Here is an 18,758-nt window from a genome sequence, read left to right as displayed (position 1 = left end):
GTTTGCTGCTGAGGCTGCGGGCAGGGATTGCAGGCAGCAGCCAGTCTCCATGCTGGCCAGAGATGAGAAAAGGCATTACAAAGAACATGGGAACAGATACGAGCAGCACACACAGCTGCCCACCAAAGAAGCGATCTGCACCCAAAAAGGTGGATAATCTGCAGAGGTGCAGAGAATGCAGGGTGATATAAAGCAATATGAAAAATTGGCCTGCAAATTTTTCACACTTTCTCGTGTATAAATGCACAGGGAGTCACATCCTCTCTCTGCCTGTCTCAGCATCTGAAGAGCACAAGTTAGAAGGATCTTGGTGATGATGGGCTTCCTGGATCTAGAATAGGAACAAGCACTAAACCTCCTGACCCACGTCCTGTGGGGCAGAGCTGGGGCTCCTGGCCACCAGTGAGCTGCAGGGGAGACATGGCTCTGTGCAGTCACACTGCAGTGCCCGCACCAGAACCAGCATCCACCACCACCACCAGAACTGGCTGTTTCCCAACAGAAGCAGCATAGCACACGTATGTGCTGACTGCTGTAAAAGCACACCCTCCTCCAGCAGCAACAGGGCAGCCACGAGCAGTGCAATGCAGCTCTCCTGCTACAAAGAGCAAGCAAAGATCAGCTGCCCACTACAGGCACGCTAAGAATCAGTGAGGAAGACAGCCCAAAGCCGAAATATGACAAATACCTGCAGGCTCTTGCAAGAAGCCTAGGGGATATTCTCATAGCTGGCACAGAAAATCATGCCTCCAAAGTCTGTGCATACAAAGCTCCCCACTCATACACCAAAAAAGCCAGTCGAGACCTTCAATCTGTGCAGGGTAAGTTCTGGGACCTGATTTGTGACACACAACACAAACCCACAGGCTGTTTCACTGTCTCACTGTTTCACCGAAACAGTTCTCAAAGCATGAGAGAGAGTGGCTGGAGTATATGAAAAATAAAAGCTCATATGCCACAGCTGGGCTTTTTCTTCACCATCATTCAACACTGCAGAAACTGGAATCATCCTCCACGGCTTTGTGGACACCAGCAAATGCCATGCTGCAGATAGCATTGGTCTAATGGGGCCATTTAGTCGCTCATCTCCCTCCAAAAAGATGTCAGACACTATGGGAATTCAGGGCTTATTGAGTGATAAGAGCTGGCATAGCATGGCATCCAGACAGTTCGGGTATGCCTTTGAAAGTCCCATCAAATCCAAAATTGCAGCTGAATACTACAGCTAGTAACATCCAAGAACAGGAGACAAACTAAGCAACCTACACACAAGCCATATCCTGTACCACACTTTTACATGCAGCATCCATGCTATGAAGGACAGCTCAAAAAGAGCTGATTGTAAAAGCAAGGAAGGACAAGACAACCCGTGCTGGAAGGAGTTACGGGCTTAAGCAGTGTGCAAGAGGGCACACGCATGTATGGACCTGCAAGAAAAGGCAGAGAAAGAGATCAAAACCAAAAAGAGAAAACAAATTGCTTTTCATTACAATAAATTATAAGAAATGTAACATGCCAGGTTTTTATGGTTCTTTTTATGGCCATTAGTAACAATGGTGGCTCTGAGAGCATCCATGCTGCTGCTACGGATAATTAAATGTTACCCTGAGAGCAGAAGCTGGGCCACCCAGGTCAGTCCAAGCAGCATTCCCATGTGGAGCACTAAAAACCTATTCAAAAGTGGGAGCAGGATGGGATTTGCTTGGTGGATGTGCTAGCTCTGGCCAGCATCAGAGACATACAGTGAAAAGTCCCGCCCCCCCCCCACCCCGCCTGGCAGCACCAGTCCTGTCCCTGCTGTCCCCTGCAGCCCCTGTGGGACATACAGCTCACACCAGGCACGAGGCCATGGCAGAGCTGCGTGCTGCACCCCTGCAGCCCAGGCGAGCAGCCTCCAGAGGTGGCATTAGCTCCGACATCACCAAAGAGTCAGCCCCCGTACCTGCTTTAACGGGCAGATACTCTGGGAACAGATGTGCTCCAGAGGAGCTGAGGACTCTTCTGCAGACTTGTCAGCAGTTTTGCCTTTATGAATCACAAGCAAGTAGCACAGTAAATCAACCCCCCGGTGTATGAAACAGACAGCTTGAGAATTAAGACACAAAAAGTCAAGGAACGAAGAAGCTTGGATTCCCAGGGTGACATTAATTCTCACCACAGTCCCACAGGGCACATTTTAGTTTATGCCTTAATACAGAGCATTAATGTTGATGCAGAAAACTGAGCCTCTGCATGTCCCAGCTTGTGCATTTTGCTCCCAGTGGTCCCTTGTCATTCTACCAGACAGGCTTCCATTCACACAAAGCTGTCTCAGATTAACAGGATCTCACACGCACCTGAATTTTCAGTGTTTAGCCAATTGCTCATCCATCCTCCCACCCCCAGACCAAAGCAAATCTGGGAGCAAAGAAAGCCGAGGGGCAGCAGCTTCTTGGCCAGCCCTGGGTACAGCCCCAGGCTGCTTCTTGTGCGCTGTCCCCACTGCACCAGCCTGTCCAGACAATGCATCTTCCACTGTGTGCCCGAGCTCTGCTGTTAGGCATGCTTAGGAGCACCCAAATTTGAGCCTTTCACCCACTGTAACTAGGGCTGATGGCACTGACAGGGCTGAGACTGGCTTGCCCACGCCACCTGACCAGTTTGCAGGGGGTGTGCTGTTCCACACCGATGCAGAGGCTCAGGCACACATAACCCTCCTCACACTGTCCTTACACATGAGCCTCCCAACAAGTTTCATTGTGACTTACATCAAAAGAGCCTTACAAAACATCTATTAGGTATCTATCACACAGGTCAGCCTGACAGACATTTGGCACTTCAGTCCAGGTGTTGATCTCAAGCCTGTGCCAATAGGGTGGGGGACACTTTGCTATCCAGCCTTCCAACAGGACCTGAAGCTACCCAGCATTGCTTGTCCTTTGACAATTTTTCATTAAACTGTGGGTACTTTACTACACGCTTTGTGCCTTAACTACCTCTTATTAGCATTTGAGTGCCTTCCCTCAGAAAGCTGGAAAGGCTCCCATTAAGGGTAATGAGAGTCACACTCCTGGGAGGCAAGGAGAATATATACCCCAGCATCTCCTGGTTATGGCCTACTCTAACCAGTATGTCAGAGCATCATCTGCCACAGATTTATTACAGAGGCATTTTACAACAGGCTCTATTATAAGTTATTAAGGAATGGAGCAGCTTCTACTGTTCTTTCATTAAATATTAATAGAACATTTATAAACCAATCCTTAATTGAAAGTGTTACCTTTAATCAAGGCCCTGGTGATAACGATGCTGCCTTTGGTAAGGCCCCTCTGGTGGTACTAAAACCTTTCACACGATTTGATGTGCCTGTGGGTGCAGTCCTGCTCTGGGCACAGCGCGGCTCTGGCCAGTGCAGGCGCAGACAGAGCACGGGGCTGGCAGCCTCAGGTCTTGCTGCACAGTGCTGCCTGCTGCAGGCTCTGCACCCAGCCAGGCAACAGCCTGTGGGGCTATGTAGCTTGCTCTTAGCACCCAGGAATGCCTGTGCCATGAGCACCCCAGCACCAGTGGCTGGCACATTGCCATGCGCATCACACGCAAGGCACGTGGCCGCAGGCTGGTGCCCTGAGCTGGGTGCTGCTGCTCACCTGTTTTACTGTCCACAGTAAAGTGCTGCTCACCCTCCAACACACTGTAGACTACTCGGGCACTGCTCCCGTACGTGGGGTCATCAGCATCAGATGCCATCACCTGCATCACGGAGGTGCCTGCAGCAGGGACAAGGAGGAAAACAACGTCAGGGAGGAGGGGAGAAATGCAACACAAACCACCAGGCCAGGGGCTGGCAGAATGGCTGAGCAGAGGCCAGCGCTGATCACTCACACATGCTGATGGAAACAAGACCAGCTGAGTGCAAATGCAGCATTGCTTCCCTGCAAAAGCCCCAGAGCCAGGACTCCAGACACTGCTGCAAATGCCCCTTTTGTCCTGCAGAGTGGCAGGAGGGAGCAGGGGCTGCTGTCTAAGCAGGACCTGCTCTCAAGGAGAACACTGGGGTCTGAGCAGCCAGCAGCTTTTCTCCCAGCAGACTTCTGCTGGACCATCCAGGAAGGAGCTGGGGACGAGATGTTACCACCACAGCTGCCCCTTTCCTGCCAGCACTGAGTGACACTGTCACCTCTAGCCCACAGGGCCTGATCCACACTGCAGCACCACATCTCTGCAGCAGATAACATCTGCAAAGGGATGACAGCCATGGGAAAGGAAAGGCTTTCACTTGCCCAGAGCCAGACACAGCACCACGTCCTCATGCTCTACACGTAGCAGGGCAGGAGCACTACAAATTGGATAAAAGTCCATCGAATGTCTGCAATTAAGTTATTGATTTTCAATGCTGCCTCATTAAACTGGGTGCTTCACTCCAACTGTCCCTGTGATGGCTTTAATTTGACATCACATTCAATCTGGCAAAAGCAAGACCCGGGACATGAGAATGGGGCCAGGAGCAAAGGGGCTGAGATCTACAGACAGCAGAAGTGAGGAAGGAGGGGAAGCCTAATCCTACCTACACCTACACACATCTCTGAGAAAAGAGATTGTGTGACAGGCTACCCAGTTCAGCCTCTAGCACCAGCCTCAGAGCATCCACACCCTACAGGTCAAGTGCTGGCACTGGTTACCTCTCTGCTGGGATGATGTGCAGGATGGAAAGAGCCTGGAGCTGCTCACAGGAAAGATGAAACCAACTGGGAAACTCCCTGCTGCAAGATACTGCCAGGACCAGGAGCTGACAAAGGCCAGCAGGGAAACTAGTAATTTGTAATGGACAAGATTGAACACCGCCAGGGATGGAGCATTCACAACCTCCCTGGGCAACCCATTCCAGTGCCTCACCACCCTAACAGGAAAGAATTTCTTCCTTATATCCAATCTAAACTTCCCCTGTTTAAGTTTTAACCTGTTACCCCTTGTCCTGTCACTACAGTCCCCAATGAAGAGTCCCTCCCCAGCATCCCTATAGGCCCCCTTCAGATACTGGAAGGCTGCTCTGAGGTCTCCACGCAGCCTTCTCTTCTCCAGGCTGAACAGCCCCAACTTTCTCAGCCTGTCTCCATATGGGAGGTTGTCATGGTTTAAACCCAGCCAGAGAGCTGGCAGTGTTCAAGGCCAGGTTGGAGGAAGCCTTGCGTGGCATGCTTTAGTGGGAGGTGTCCCTGCCCGTGGCAGGGAGGTTGGAACTGGATGATCTTGAGGTCCTTTCCACCCCTAACTGTTCTATGATTCTATGATTCTAAGATCCCCCAGCAGTGACTACAGGAAGGTTTTGCTTCAGAGATGCCTCCAGGGCACAAGACCACCCCAAACTGAAGGGGCCAGGAGAGAGCATTTCACAGCTCACACTGCTTCATCCAGCAGCTCCACTCTGCCTCACACACCTCCTAAGGGTGCTGTGCAACCAGCTGAGGATCAGAGGTACCACACTCTGGACCACAAAACCACCTGTTCTTCAGTGCACCCACCCATATGCTGCAAAGACAGTCTCACAGGCTGATCTTGGCTAGACCCATGACATGAATAACCCAGAGCAAGGCGTACTACTAGTTGTCAGGATCTGCGACTTAGACCCATTACATCCCCAAACACCAGAGGTACACACAAAGTCAGAAGTGGTCATGTCCCTGTGGGCAGAAATGGAGCTGGAACCATGCAAATGGAGGATGAGGAGCCCCAGTCCTGGGCCTTTGTCTTCCTCTGTTCAGAGAGGAGACCACAAGTTCAGGGCTTGCAGGCAGCCTGGGCGCTTCTGCACCAGCCCAGCCTGGACTCTGACAGAAGACAAGCCAGTGGAGATAGCGGTGCAGATGCAAGCAGCTGGGATGTACGCGTTGCCCCCAGCCCATTTGCTTCTGATCTCCTGGAAAGGATGCTCACTGGAGGAAACAAGCAGTTACCATGGTTGCTTTACACTCTCCCTGGCCTCTCTCTCATCTTCTCAGAGCTGCAGCTCTGCTGATAACATGAGAATCCCCCTCTTCGGTCTTCAGCAACAAGCTAGTTTGAGTCAACTTATTTATGCTTTGCTGTCTCCAGTGAAGTTACGGTGCATCCCTGCCAGGCACATCCAGATTACACCACAGCTACACTAGCTCCCTGTCTTGCCAACAACTGTTACAGAAATTCTTTGGCTACATTTCCTCAAAAGGGTCTGTCCTGCCTCCTCCTCTCCTGCCTGCCATCACACAACTCCTTCAGCAAGCATGAGCCAAGGCAAATCAGCCTCACACCAGCAACTCCACTGCACAGCCCCTCATGGCATGTTCCTTCTGATCAGGAAGTGAAGAAGGAAGTGATCAGCAGGGTCTCGGAGCAACCCTCTCCCTGCTGTAGCAGGGAAGCCCTGCTGGGGACACTGCGGATGCCAAAATCTGAGAATCACAAAAAGCACCAACAAAGCCACAGGGAGGGCTCCTGCTGCGCCCAGCCTGGCAGCAACCACCTGGAGTCCCTGCCCAGTGCCCACAGCAGCTCCTGCACCCACTGTCACCACAGGCAGAACCTTGCACAAACGCCCCATGCTCCAAGAACCACTTCCTCTTGCCTGGGCACCTCAGAGGCAAGAGTTAGGAAATCCAAACTCACCCACATGTACATGAGCCCATCAGAGTTCTTCACCTGTACTTGTCCTGTACACAGAATAACCTGCGTCAGGACTCGTGCATGCAGCAGTGCAGAATCCAATGGCAGACAGGGTCCCTGCCCACCCAGAGGGGAGGTTTAGTTGTTTTAAGCCATGCCCTTGACAAGCCAGGTAGGTTCTGATCTCAGTTTTCCACAGAAGGCTGGGGACCAATGGGGCTGCCTCTGGCTTCTGGGCACTCCCAAGCACTGGAGCAACAGGGCTGTGGGGCAGCAGATCCAGGCTCCAGGTCCTAGGCATGAGCTCCATGTTTGAGGCCAACACTTTCCACTCTAGTGCAAGGGGAAACCACGCAGCATGAAGAGCATGCAGCAAGGCACCCTCAGCTGGAGGCAGCAGGATCACAGCAAAATGCCCTTCGGATGAAGCCAGCAGCCCTGAAGGTGATGAAGGCTCTGTCCATCCCCACCTCCTCTCACAGCATCTCACTAGCAGATGAGCAACAACAGCAGGTAGTTACCATTAACTCCACCTTGTGCCTTAACTTCTAGTCTGTTAAGATGCAATGCAGCCTGCTGAAGGTCACCTATAGTGTGTCAGGAATCTAGGAGTCCAACTTTCCAGCATTCTCTCATGACCCACATTTATACCTTTTCCACCCTTCCTCCCTCCCCTTCCCTTTCAATGTGAAGAACAAAGGTCTTGAATTCCACTTTACCCTGATCCCCTCCTTCCTGTGGAGACAAGCCTAGGAATACTGGCTCCCACCCTGCTCTAAGCACAGCACTGCCCACAGCAAGTACAGCATGTACGACTTTTATTTAGTTCTCTGGCATGTATCTTAGCCATAAAAGATATGACAAATAAAACCTAAACATCCATCATGTACCGCATAACCCACCTCCCATAACCAGAAATCCTGAACTCATATCCAGAGAGATAGTTAGACATGTAAAATGAGTCAGACCTCAGCTCCTTCCCTGGCCAGCTCACCCCACAGAACCAGGGGAAACCATAAATTTTGCATAAAGATTAACAAGTCAGAGTCCATCTCTCACCCTCCTGCTGCAAAAGGTGAGATCTGACACAACCGATCAAACTGGTTTCTCCCAGAGGAAAAAGGGGACAAGCCCCTCACTTCCAGAGCAAGCCTCCCTCTCAGCCCTGGGGCTGCAGAGCAGCGGGTGCCGGCCAGGCTGGGTGCAGGAGCCACCGGCAGTGCAGGATGGAGCTGGTGGCAGTGCAGAGGGGCTCAGCAGCCAGCTCCAGAGGTGCCCAGCACTGCCCCAGGAGCTGCCAGGATCGAGGAGCCATTTGCCACAGTGAAGTTCCAGGCCAGCCCTGCAGGCAGCAGCTCAGCACCAAGTGCCTTGGCTTGGACATATGGGGGCAGAGCCCCTTTGAAATACTAATACAGACCTGTTCTAGTGTCCATCACCACCTTCCCTGCAGGACCCAGAGCCTTTGCAGCAGTTTCAGCCATTCACCTGCACACAGGAGGCTGATGGCTCCAGACCACTTGCTGTGTCACTTGCTCCAAGCACATTTAGCTAAATGCTGATAAATGGCACATCCAAGAGTATAGAGGCCCTGCACTGAATCCACAAGCAAGCAGATGGAATCCATCACTTCCCCAGGGACAGAAGCACTCCAAGCCTACAAAGAGACAAGCAGGTAGCAGGAAAAGCCAATGCTAAATTTGACCACCCCTCCTCACCCCTTCCCTGGTGTGGGCAGGATCCTCCAGTTGCTCCCCAGAAAGCCGCAGGGCTACAGCCTGCACCTCCAGCTCAAACGCTGCCCAAAGGACAACTCTACCAGTGCTTAGAGAGCCCCTTTCCACGCAGATTCAGCTAGCTCCAGGACAGCACATGGTCATTTCAGCCCTGCAGAATAAAAAGCACCATGAGAGGAGTGCTTTGTCATGCAAAGCCACACACGCTGGACTGACGCCCGGGTGCAGCACTCGGGTCTCAGGAAACCTGGTTGCTGTGGGGGCTGGAGGCAGCTGAGATTTTATAAACAATGCAATTTACAGCTTCTGTCTTGCCCCAGGACAGGCAGTGGCTGGTGCACCCCAGAAACAAGCCAACAGGGTATCAGGGAACAAAATAAACCAGGGCAGCTTAGAAATTACTGGAGCAGAAGTGAGTTTCTTGCAGTCTCAGGAACATCCTGGCTTGGTACAAAGCCAAATCAGACCCAGAGGAGATTCTGCAGAGCCCTCGAGTCCCACAGGACAAGCCTGAGGGAGCTAACCTGGCTATGGTGGAATTGCTAAAACACACAACTATGGAAATACCCTTTGGGCTGTCTGGCCAGAGAAACACATTGCTCAGTGGACCCCAGCCCTGGCACCAAGCAGGTAAACACGGCGTCTTGGGGAACAAACCCATGACCAAGTGCACTGCGGGAGAGGACACTGAGGACCAAGAGGCAGGGCAAGCCCCAGCTCCAGCTTCCTCCTGCCCCAGCAGCTCCCAGGTGCACACAAGAGTTCTGAGCATTGTCCATCAAGGAAAGAAAAAAGCTCAGGTGCCTGCAAGCATCCTGGCTGCAGTGTGGAGACTAAACAATTTCTCTTCACAATAATCACTTCTGCATTCAACCAGCTTTGTGCTAGAGCCAGGGCTTGACCCCGAGTTTCTGTCTGTACAGCCAAATCGTCTCTAATCTGGACTTGGTGCTACACAAAGAAATAAGGAGAGCAAAATGCCCCAAGGGAGGAGTGATGTTCTGGTGGAAGGATGCACATTTCCTAGCACGTGCCTCACTCCGGGTTCTGCACGCACCCTGAACAGCCCAGAAGTGAGCTCTGGGCTACAACAGCACTCTGTGCAACCACCAGTGATGTCTCGCAGGAGGCACTGTGTGCTGGATTTGGGCTCATTCATGTGTGTGGCTCCGGTGCTTCGTGTGAGAAGCTGAGCACAGACAGCCTGCTGCCCTGCTGCAGCTCCAGCTGCCCCCCTGCAGCCTCAGGTCAAACCTCCCTCCTGTGCACCCCAAGAGCAGCATTCGATGCCTTTTCGTTGCTCTTTGCAGAGGTTTACAGTGAGTCTGGATGAGTTCATGGAAGACAGACACTGAAGCAGGCTAAACCCACGGAAACCACCCACAGCTAAAGAAATACCCTAGCTGAAACTGGTTGCTGGCTGGAAGAATATTAAGAGGAGCATCACAGATGCTGTGTGCTGTTCCTCCTCCTCCGTAAGCATCCATTTTGGCCACTGTCAAGAAAAGATCTTGGTACAAAGAGGCCTTTAGTCGGCTCTGACTTACTTTAATAGTCTCAAGCAGTATGTATGCTGTGCCTGCCAAACACGCTCTCTGGCCCCAGCGCAGAGCAAGGGGCAGGTGTGTTGCAGAACACTCCCAGCTACTTGGTGGGAGTTTGTGTGGTTCTCTCACCTATTATTCCCTCTTAGACACTAGGAAATCAGTTGACTTTCCCTCCCAATTAGTACTCCTTCATTATGCAAATAATGTCCTTTGATCTGCTCCTGCTGTCACAGAGCGGATCTGACCGTATTTGTTTTATTCCTCTTTATGCCCCAGAAAGGCACTATCCCTGGGAGCTGGGACTATGCTTTCGGCAGGGAATGGAGAGCTGCAGCTGATAGCTGCAATGAGTTAGAAGGAAAACAACCCACTTGGGCAACCCAAAGCACAAACTCCATGAGGTTTGGGATGGCAGAGGCACAGGAGGAGGAAGGAGGAGGCCACTCTTCACTTTTCAGGCCTGGCCACTGAGCAAAGGATGTCAGAGCAGCAGATACAGGGAATGAACAGCTCCCTGCAAACAAATTCCAAGCTAGGGAGTAGCCCCAGCCACTGGGGTGGGCCTGTCCTAGCCACTTCCCCAGCAAAGATCGGCAAAACATCTGTACTCGAATAGAGCAGAGAATAGGCATGTTCACCAGCAGGTCCCCAGGCTTTGACCCTGATGTTAATGCATTAATAACCAGTCCAAGCTCTGCCTGAGCTGCCTAGCCTTCCTTGGCCGGTACAGAAGGTCATCTCCATCCAGTCAGCAAGGCATGCTCCTTGTTCCCTCTTCCCAAGCTTCCTTATTTATGCTTTTGCAGGATGCCTCCATTCTATCATTTGTGCTATCTGTTCCTGGGCAAATCACTGCTAAGCCAAGGGAGTACTGAGAGGAAGCTGGGGGCTTGCAGCAGCAGCATGTGGGTACCCTCCAGGCTCTGCATTCATACTGCAGGGGACCACATGGCAGCACCATGCGATGATACGTGAAGCTCTCCCTGCGCTGTTGGATGGGCCATTTCCAAGGCTGAGCTGCTACAGAGGAGCCCTTATGCTCCCTGGGGTGGCCAGGCTTCAGGAATCTCCAAGCTTGCCACAGGCAAACAGACATCAGCCTGGAAAGCAGAACAGGCTCATGGCTCCAGCTCCCCTGTCTGAGCATGCCACTTGGTAGCACAGCCCACGCTGCTCACAGCACTTCTCTTTACTTTTAACTTCCAAGTATTTTAATTTGCAGGAATCACCTCCTTTCATGTTGTGAAACCGTGTTTCTCTTTCCCTCTGATCTCCAATTTTGCATAGAAACTGTCTCCTTTGATACATCTTGTTCACATCAGTCTGATCAGGCAGCTCCATAATTGTTTGTGATTTTCAAAGAACTGGAATCCTTGTCTAATACTCAGAGTTGAGAATTCCTTTTTAAATGTTGTTCAAGCAAAACAGATTAATTTCTTTCTTCCCTCTGGGAACAGGATGCCTCCTGCTTTGCTGCCCACATGCCGTCTTTCATTTCTCCAGGAGCACGTGGCTCTAGTCCAAGAGGTCACTCTGACACGGGAAAGGATCACGCAGGTAAACGGAGAGGAAGGAATGCTCGGGATACCTCAGGAGAGATTGTTCTCCATCTGTCAACTGAAATCCAGGCAGTGGCAGCTCCTCTGCTGTGGCAATTTCTGCATGTCTGTAACCTGCTGGAGGCCATGCACCAGTCTTACAATATGCTGCACATCAACCATGGAGAGGCAGAGCTCCGTCCTGAAGCAGCACAGACTGAGCATCCCCTGCACTGCTCCCAGGATGCCTCCTCAGCTAGGCCTGCCTGCCCAGGCGCAGCAGGACTCGGCAGGTTCACCCGGCAGCAGAGCCCCTCATGCAGTTCAGCCAGGCTGCCCCAGCCCCCCCCAGGGTGCTCCCTGTCTTCCCCCCCTTGCTCCTCGGCACTGCCACGCTCCCCTCGCTGACTCATCCCTTGCTGACAGTGCTGGGGACCTGCCTTATCTTTGATGTCAGTCAGCCTTTTGCAAGCTGTCTCTTACCTCCATGCAGCCTTTGGAGAAGAGTGATTTATAGCTCCCTGCCTGCAGTGAATGCTGACACATGGCCCGGCCAGTCAATGGGGGATAACAGATTGTCTGATGTGGATGGGGAATGGTGTGACATTCTTGGCAGCTCAGCAAGCCAGCCAGTCTCCGTGCACTTGAGCTGTGCCCCAGCAATACAGGAACCCAGCATCAGAGAGCAAGGGCAGCAATGCTGCAGTTCATACATCACCCTGTACCCTTCCTGACACTGAGGTGAGTGCAGAGCTCACTGTCCTGCTCTGCCATGCACAGGGGAATGGACTTGTACAGCCTCATGGCACATGTCCCATCCTGGCCCCTCAGCAGTTCAGCAAGGCTGATTACCAATGGACTTAAAGACGCTGGTGGCAAGAGGATAGGGGCAAGGGGACAGTAACATGGGGAAGCCACACTTCTGTTACAGGGACATGAATTCCCCAACCTCAGCCAACAACTCTTGAGCCCTCAGAGGAAGGCAAGAGGGCCAGGTGAGAGGGGCTTGGCAGTGCTGCATGGGGATGCACAAGGGAATGGCTGAGCTACCACAGGGCTCTGGATAGCAGCAAAGCAGCACACAGAGGATGGTCCTGAGGAGGGGCTGGGCACAGGCTACTTGAGAGGGAGAAACACCACTCCAGCTGATCTGCACCACAGGCGTGCAAGGGCTCAGCTGGTCTCTGTCCCCTCCCTTCCCGTGTTTGGGAGTGAGGGGGCTGTGCAAAACCAGGGTAAATGCCCAGTGGGCAGCTGGCTCTGCCATGGCCCATCCCCAGGGCACAGCTTAGGGCTGAGACTGAGCGCTCAGCCTCAGGCTGGCAATCAGCTCAGAGGATTTATTCACTTGTTTTCCTTAAGCCACCTTATTTATTTTTCCCTCTTGGCTCCCTGGCTCTGGTCTCAGCTGGAATCCCTGGGATTTGGAGGCGGTTTTGCAGGGTGCAGCAGGCTTAAGGCTTGACAGGTTCAAAGCTGCGCACAGGTTCCCCAGCCCCCCTCCTCCCAGCCAGGAGACCTACCGATGGGGGACAGCTCAGCCACGCTGCCGATGTAGGGCCCCTCCAGGAAGCGCGGCTCGCTGTCGTTGATGTCCTGCACCTTGATGATGAACTCTGACTCGGGCTCCAGCAGCTGGTCCGTCTGCCGGTCGCGGGCCTGAGCCCGCAGCGTGTAGAAGGTTTTCTGCTCCCGGTCCAGGCGCTCGGTGGCATGGATGTCACCTGTGATCTCATCGATGAGGAAGATCGTCCCTGCGCCCTCCCCGGAGATAGTGTACTTGATGGAGCCGTCCCCCTCATCCGAGTCTGAGTGGATCTGTCAGGGAAAGAGGGAGAGGGTAGGAGCAGGCTGGGGCCATGCTTGTGCCCCTGTGGCCAAGACTGCATGATGTGGAGCTCATGGTGCCTGTGTGATGTCTGCCACCAGGGAGAGGGGCAGAGCACCACCAACTGATGCCTGGGCATGGAAAAAGGCTCAATAAATTGGAACTTCGGTCCTTCCTATGCCACCCATACATCTGGCAGATCACAAATCCTGCCAGTACCCACCCACACCACAAACCAAGGGACAAACCCACCACTATGAGGTTCAGAGATAATGGAAGCTGTAAAGACAACTCAACAGCACCCCCAAAAAAGCAGCTTCCCTGTGGGCAAGGACTCCAGACCCCAGTGTGGGATCATCTCTCCCAGGCTGCACACAGCAGACCAAGGTACAGAAGCAGCTCTCCACCAGCATCTGTTCCTACCTGCCTGCTCTGCCCCACCACAGCCACTCTCTGCTTTCAGAGCAGTTGGTGCTGACAAGTCTCCTTGCTTGAGAGCTCAGGTATTCGCTGAACATCTGTATTGGGTTTATGTGGCAAGGCAACAGGGTAGTCAGCCCATCACAACATCACACCCACAGCCCCCACCCAAGCAAAGACTGCAGGAGAACGTGTCAAATCAGGCCCATGTTCAGGATGAAAAACAGACCCTGTGGAAGACGCTTTTGCAGCCAATCTCCACTTCATTTTCTAATTAAGACAGTGTTTGAAATCAGGAAAAGAAAGGGTAAAGAGCTCCTCACGGACCAGAAGCTGAGTGAAAGCCAGGCCAGACATCCAGAGATAATTTTATTGGTGGCATTAAACTGAGTTATGAGGGTGTTACAATCCAGCCACTTATGAGAAATCTATTAACGGTAACTGGACAGGCAGAATGCATCATGACAGAGAGCAGCATGGGCATTAATTGGGACAATCCGTAACAGGACAGGACCCTGGAAAGGTTTCATCAGCTGCTTTCATTTGCTTCCTACAATTTCTGCTTAAAATGAGCAGTCGTGTGTGTGTGTGTGTCCCAAAAAACCTGTCCATTAATCAGCTAATGAAATATGAAAATGTTTATGGGCCATTCAATCTTCAAAACTGCAGTTCTATAATCCACCTTTCAGACATACAGCTCCACCAGCAAGAATTTATACCAGAGCTGCCTCTTTTTTTATGATGCCTTCATTATATTTGTCTTGTTAGATACAGTTTATATACTTATTTCATGAGGGGCCCACGCGTTAGACAATTCACTGCATTTTGCAGAACATTCACATATTACTGCCCATGTTGAAACATCTGCCTGGAAAGGAGACCTTCACTCAGGTAGCTCAAGGAGCTGAGCTCAGCCCTCCTCCCTGGCTGCTGAGCTCCTGCTGCCACTCCACTTTATCATCCTCTCCTTAGTGTTCGTTACTGTGCCAGGGATCGGCACAGAACCAGGCACCTGGTCTGCACAGCACAGGTAACAGAAACCTGCACTTTCCTACCAAACACCAGGCTCACGGTTAATAATTAGGCCAGAGATAAACCACCCAGCACCTCTTCCTAGAACCACACTGTGCTCTCAGCACATCCTCTTTACATGTTTGCTCATCACTAACTGCTTGGAGCAGACACCGGATCCCTGCAAACTGAAATGCTAGGAAGAAAAATGGATCCCGGGCTCAAGGGGCTGTAGAGATTGATTTACAAGGGAAGATTAAAAGAGCTAAATCTGTGCTGCTTGGCTGAACAACAACTAATGGGGGAGGGCTGGATAACAGACTGCAGACATCTGAGGGGAGATGCCATAGGCCCAGACCACCACATCCAGGGGTGCTCTTGCCGCTACAGCAGGCAGGTAAGGGAGCAGCATGCTCCCATGCAGGCCTGGAGACCCCAGTTGCACCAGGCAGCCCTGGCACAGCACAGACCCTCTGCACCTTCCCCCAGCTCTACCCTGGTGTGCTGTGCCCGGGAATGGAGGGAATTCCCTGCCTGCAGCTCAGCTCCCCTGGCCAAGGACAAGTGTCCGCAGCAGCCAGGCTTGTCCAGAAGGTGGACAAAACGCTGATCTGTTCACTTTGTTAAACAGGAAAATAGCTTCCTTGTCCTAGAATGCTTCAAGGAGGAATTTTACAAAGCCATTAATTACATACTAATAATTAAATCAAAATTAAATGTGAGCAGAGGTGCACATTCCTTATTAAAAACAATTAAACAGGAAGCACAGATACACAAATCAAAAATTACTCTGAGGCTGGAAGAGAAAGAAAATCAAATACAAACTAGCCCGTAATAAAGGCACACTCTGTTTGCTCCAACTCCTAAAGCCCGAGTTCATCAATTTTCTTTAAATATTAGCAACTTAATTAAATCTGCTTTTTTCCCTTTAATCCTCTCCTCTATCTAAAATAGATCTGTCCACATGCAGAAGTTTGTAACTAGTGCTGACCCCATAATTCTATTTAAAAAACCCAAAGAAATCCACATCAAACTGACAGCAGCCTCGGGGGAAATTACAGTTCAGAAGGATTAGCTGGAGAGCCCAGATTTTACAGAAATGGTATCGGCCCTTCAAAAAGCACACGGAAGTGTGCAGGAGGTGCTGATGGAGGGCGAGCCCCTGCTACACCACAGGGAGACCTGGGTCCCTGGGGCAGGAAGGCTCCGGAGCCCACCGGCTGTGCCATGAGGGCTGGCAGCTCCAGGCGGCCACCCCACCTCCTCCAGAGGAAAGCCTGACCCAGGAGCTGCCCTGGGGAGCAGCTCACAGGGATCGGATTTTGGCAAAGGCTGGCCTTTATCCTGAGCAGGGTGGGTGACGCAGTGAATGGTGTGGAAGGGGGCTGTCAAACGGGTTAGTGGCAGGTGCCTGGGCTCATTCTGGAGCCGAGGTGGTTGCTAGGCTACCTCTGGAGTTTGACAGGACCTGATGCCTCCAGTCGCTTCCCAGGGGAGCTGTGAATTAGCTGTAACTGCATCAAGTGTGGCGGCAGAGGAGTGCAGCTCTCAAGCGTCTGCTGAAATGGACACAAATCACCGCTGAAATCCCAGCTGGCCCCTAGCCAAAAAGCCCATTTTCAAGCCTCCTCCAGACTGATGACCAGACAGCCAAGGCTGTCAGATATCCCTATTGCATGAGCTCTTGGGCATTTCCTTTGGGGACAGCCCATGCGCCTCCAGCAGCGGCTCTACCTGGCTTGCAGCGTGCTCCTCTGGTCCCAACAGCCAGCGCTACCTTCATCGGTGTACAAATAACATCATCCCAACATGTGGGAGCCACAGGACAGCTTCCCCACAGCTCCCAGAAAGGGCCAAAGCTCTGGAACCCTGAGGCAAAATGCTCCTTCAGCCCCAGGACACAGGGAGCAGAGGCCCATGGCCAGCCTCCCCCTGGCCCAGGTCACACATCAGGGAAGCAGAGCTCTGACCCAGCCCTGCCCAGAAGGCACTGCTACCTGCCAGCAGCCCCAGGATTGCCAGCATCCTCTCTGCAGCAACGGCAACACAAGCAACGGCAAGAGCCAGGACAGCACCAACAGCAACCCGCTTGCAGAGAAGGGAGACAGCCAGAGGGAGCTTGGGACTGGTCCAGCACAGGGAAGACCAGTGTGCTCCAGCAACTGCATCACATCTTCTCACGGCAGAGCAGGATGCACTGTTTACCACAAGGCCAAACCTCCCACTGCCTCTCCCTGGATGTTTGTGGATGCAAATGCCTGTGCAAAGCCCAGCAAGGACATGGTCCTGGGAGCAGCAGAGTAATGCAGTGCAGCTCCTGGCCAGCACCCAGCAGCACCCATAGCACAGGCCTGATGGGCAGAGCTACTGCAAAACCTAAGAAAATTCTACCGAGTGCTGACCCTCAGGGTCCCTCCAAGCCCTGCACCCCCACACCAAGCACCTTCTACAGCACAGTGTGCAGGCCAGCCAGAGATACATAAATCCTATCACAATCTTGCTCTGGCCACAGATAAGAGCAGAATTTCCCTGCCTTAAAGAGAGAGAGGACACCTCCTTTGCCAGCCCCAGCCTGCAGAGAGAACTAGCGAGGAAACAGCCTCTGTAGCTTGCAGGTGCAACACAGAACAGTCCTTCCAGGACCAGGAGGGAGTCACACGGAGGGGCCACCCAACAAAACCCAGCAGCACATTATCCACATGTTGAAAGGACTAGGGCAAGGGATGGACCACCTTCAGGAAGTCAGGGTTGCACTTAAGGCAGCGACTACTGTATCAGGAAAGTTCTTGGTGCTACAACAGTACTGGCTCCCAAGACATGGCAGGGACTAGCGTAAGCACATGAGCAGATGCCAGCCTGGTCTGAACATCTGCTGAGCCCAGCAGATCTTCCCAGAGATGTGGCTGAGCCTTCCACACTGCACACCCACAACACCCAGAGCTGCACCCCTTTCTTGCACCCACCCCAAACACCATGGGAACCCAGCACATGACTGCAAGAACACAGATGTGAACTTTGGTGTGCTCCTGCCCCAAAGTCTCTGGGAGCACATCAGCCTCACCACCCCAGAAGGGACCGGGCTCCTGCCATCCCAGTCCAGAAAGTACTTCTCTAACTGGGCCCCCACAAGCAACCTTCATGCAGACCCTCTTTCCCTGCCAGGCTCGACCATGCTGTTGGCACACTCTGTGCTGCTGCTGGCTTGGTCAGCCCCATGGAGACATCAGGTTACCTTACCTTCCCCACATAGAGCGGCTCCGTGCCCGTGTACTCCTCCACCACAAAGAACTGATTCCAGACCCAGCCACGCTTCACTCGCCCGCTGGCCAGCAGCGCGGGGTCTTCCTGCTGCCCAAGGCCAGGGCCCTCAACAGAAGTGTGCATGGCCCAGGCTCCCAGCTCCTGCATGGCGCAGAACAGCAGCAGCATGGTCCACAAGAAGCCCTGCAGACCGCTCGCCATTGCGCTTCAGGAGGCTGCGTGAGCAGTAGCTTTTGGACAGGCAACTGGCATCCTTTAGGGAAGACGAGGAAAGTCCACACTAGCAGCAGAAGGCTCCCTGGTCAATGCAGAACATTCCCATCCTTGTTGCACTCCATGTTCTGCAGCTGGAACACTTCTGTCCCAGCAGGCTGGAGTCACTTCTGTGACAACACACGTCCCAGACCGCCTGTTGCTAGCACGGGAGCAGTCAGTGCTGGTGCCTCACCAGCTGCTCCTGGGCCTCCAGAGATGAGCCTGGCGGCTGGCATTTGTCCCCAGGGACAGAGCAGTGTGGCTCCGTTTCTGGCTGGGGGACAGGGTCACGCACTGCTGGCTGCCCACCCCGCCAGCAGGCAGCGAGTGGGGTACGGGTACCCACAGCAGGCATCCACAGGAGGGGAAGGGAAGAGAAGCTTCTCCATGCACGGTTTCACAGAGGAGTTACCGGGATGAGCTGCTGTGGCCAGCGTCTGCCTGTTCTCTGCTGGCCCTGGGCTACTGCACAAGGGTTCTGGTAGCAGAGGTGCCTATGTCACACATGCAGTTCACAAGCCCATTTGTAAATCCCATCTTTCGAGAG

The 18,758-nt window shown here is 52.8% G+C and overlaps 1 protein-coding gene across 3 annotated transcripts in view; it reads right to left on the bottom strand.

Moving 5' to 3' along the window:
• The window catches only part of CDH22 (cadherin 22), a 50,852-nt gene extending 32,319 nt beyond the window's left edge, over window positions 1-18,533 (bottom strand). For 2 of the 3 annotated variants that reach the window (XM_062623748.1, XM_062623750.1), the window contains exons 1-3: window positions 17,933-18,533; window positions 12,960-13,254; window positions 3,627-3,746 (exon numbers count right to left, since the gene is read on the bottom strand). In XM_062623748.1, coding sequence (XP_062479732.1) covers window positions 3,627-3,746; window positions 12,960-13,254; window positions 17,933-18,157 — 640 coding nt within the window. In that variant the 5' untranslated portion in view covers window positions 18,158-18,533. The remainder of the gene's footprint in view (window positions 1-3,626; window positions 3,747-12,959; window positions 13,255-17,932) is intronic. The other variant, XM_062623749.1, reaches the window with a different exon arrangement.
• Window positions 18,534-18,758: the final 225 nt, after the last annotated feature.

The sequence above is a fragment of the Pezoporus occidentalis genome, unplaced genomic scaffold (assembly GCF_034315485.1).
Source record: "Pezoporus occidentalis ecotype Australia unplaced genomic scaffold, CSIRO_AGI_Poc_V1 ctg259, whole genome shotgun sequence".
NCBI classification, from domain to species: Eukaryota; Metazoa; Chordata; class Aves; order Psittaciformes; family Psittacidae; genus Pezoporus; species Pezoporus occidentalis.
The sequence above is the reverse complement of the archived record's forward strand: the minus strand, read 5'-3'. Positions and strand labels throughout refer to the sequence as shown.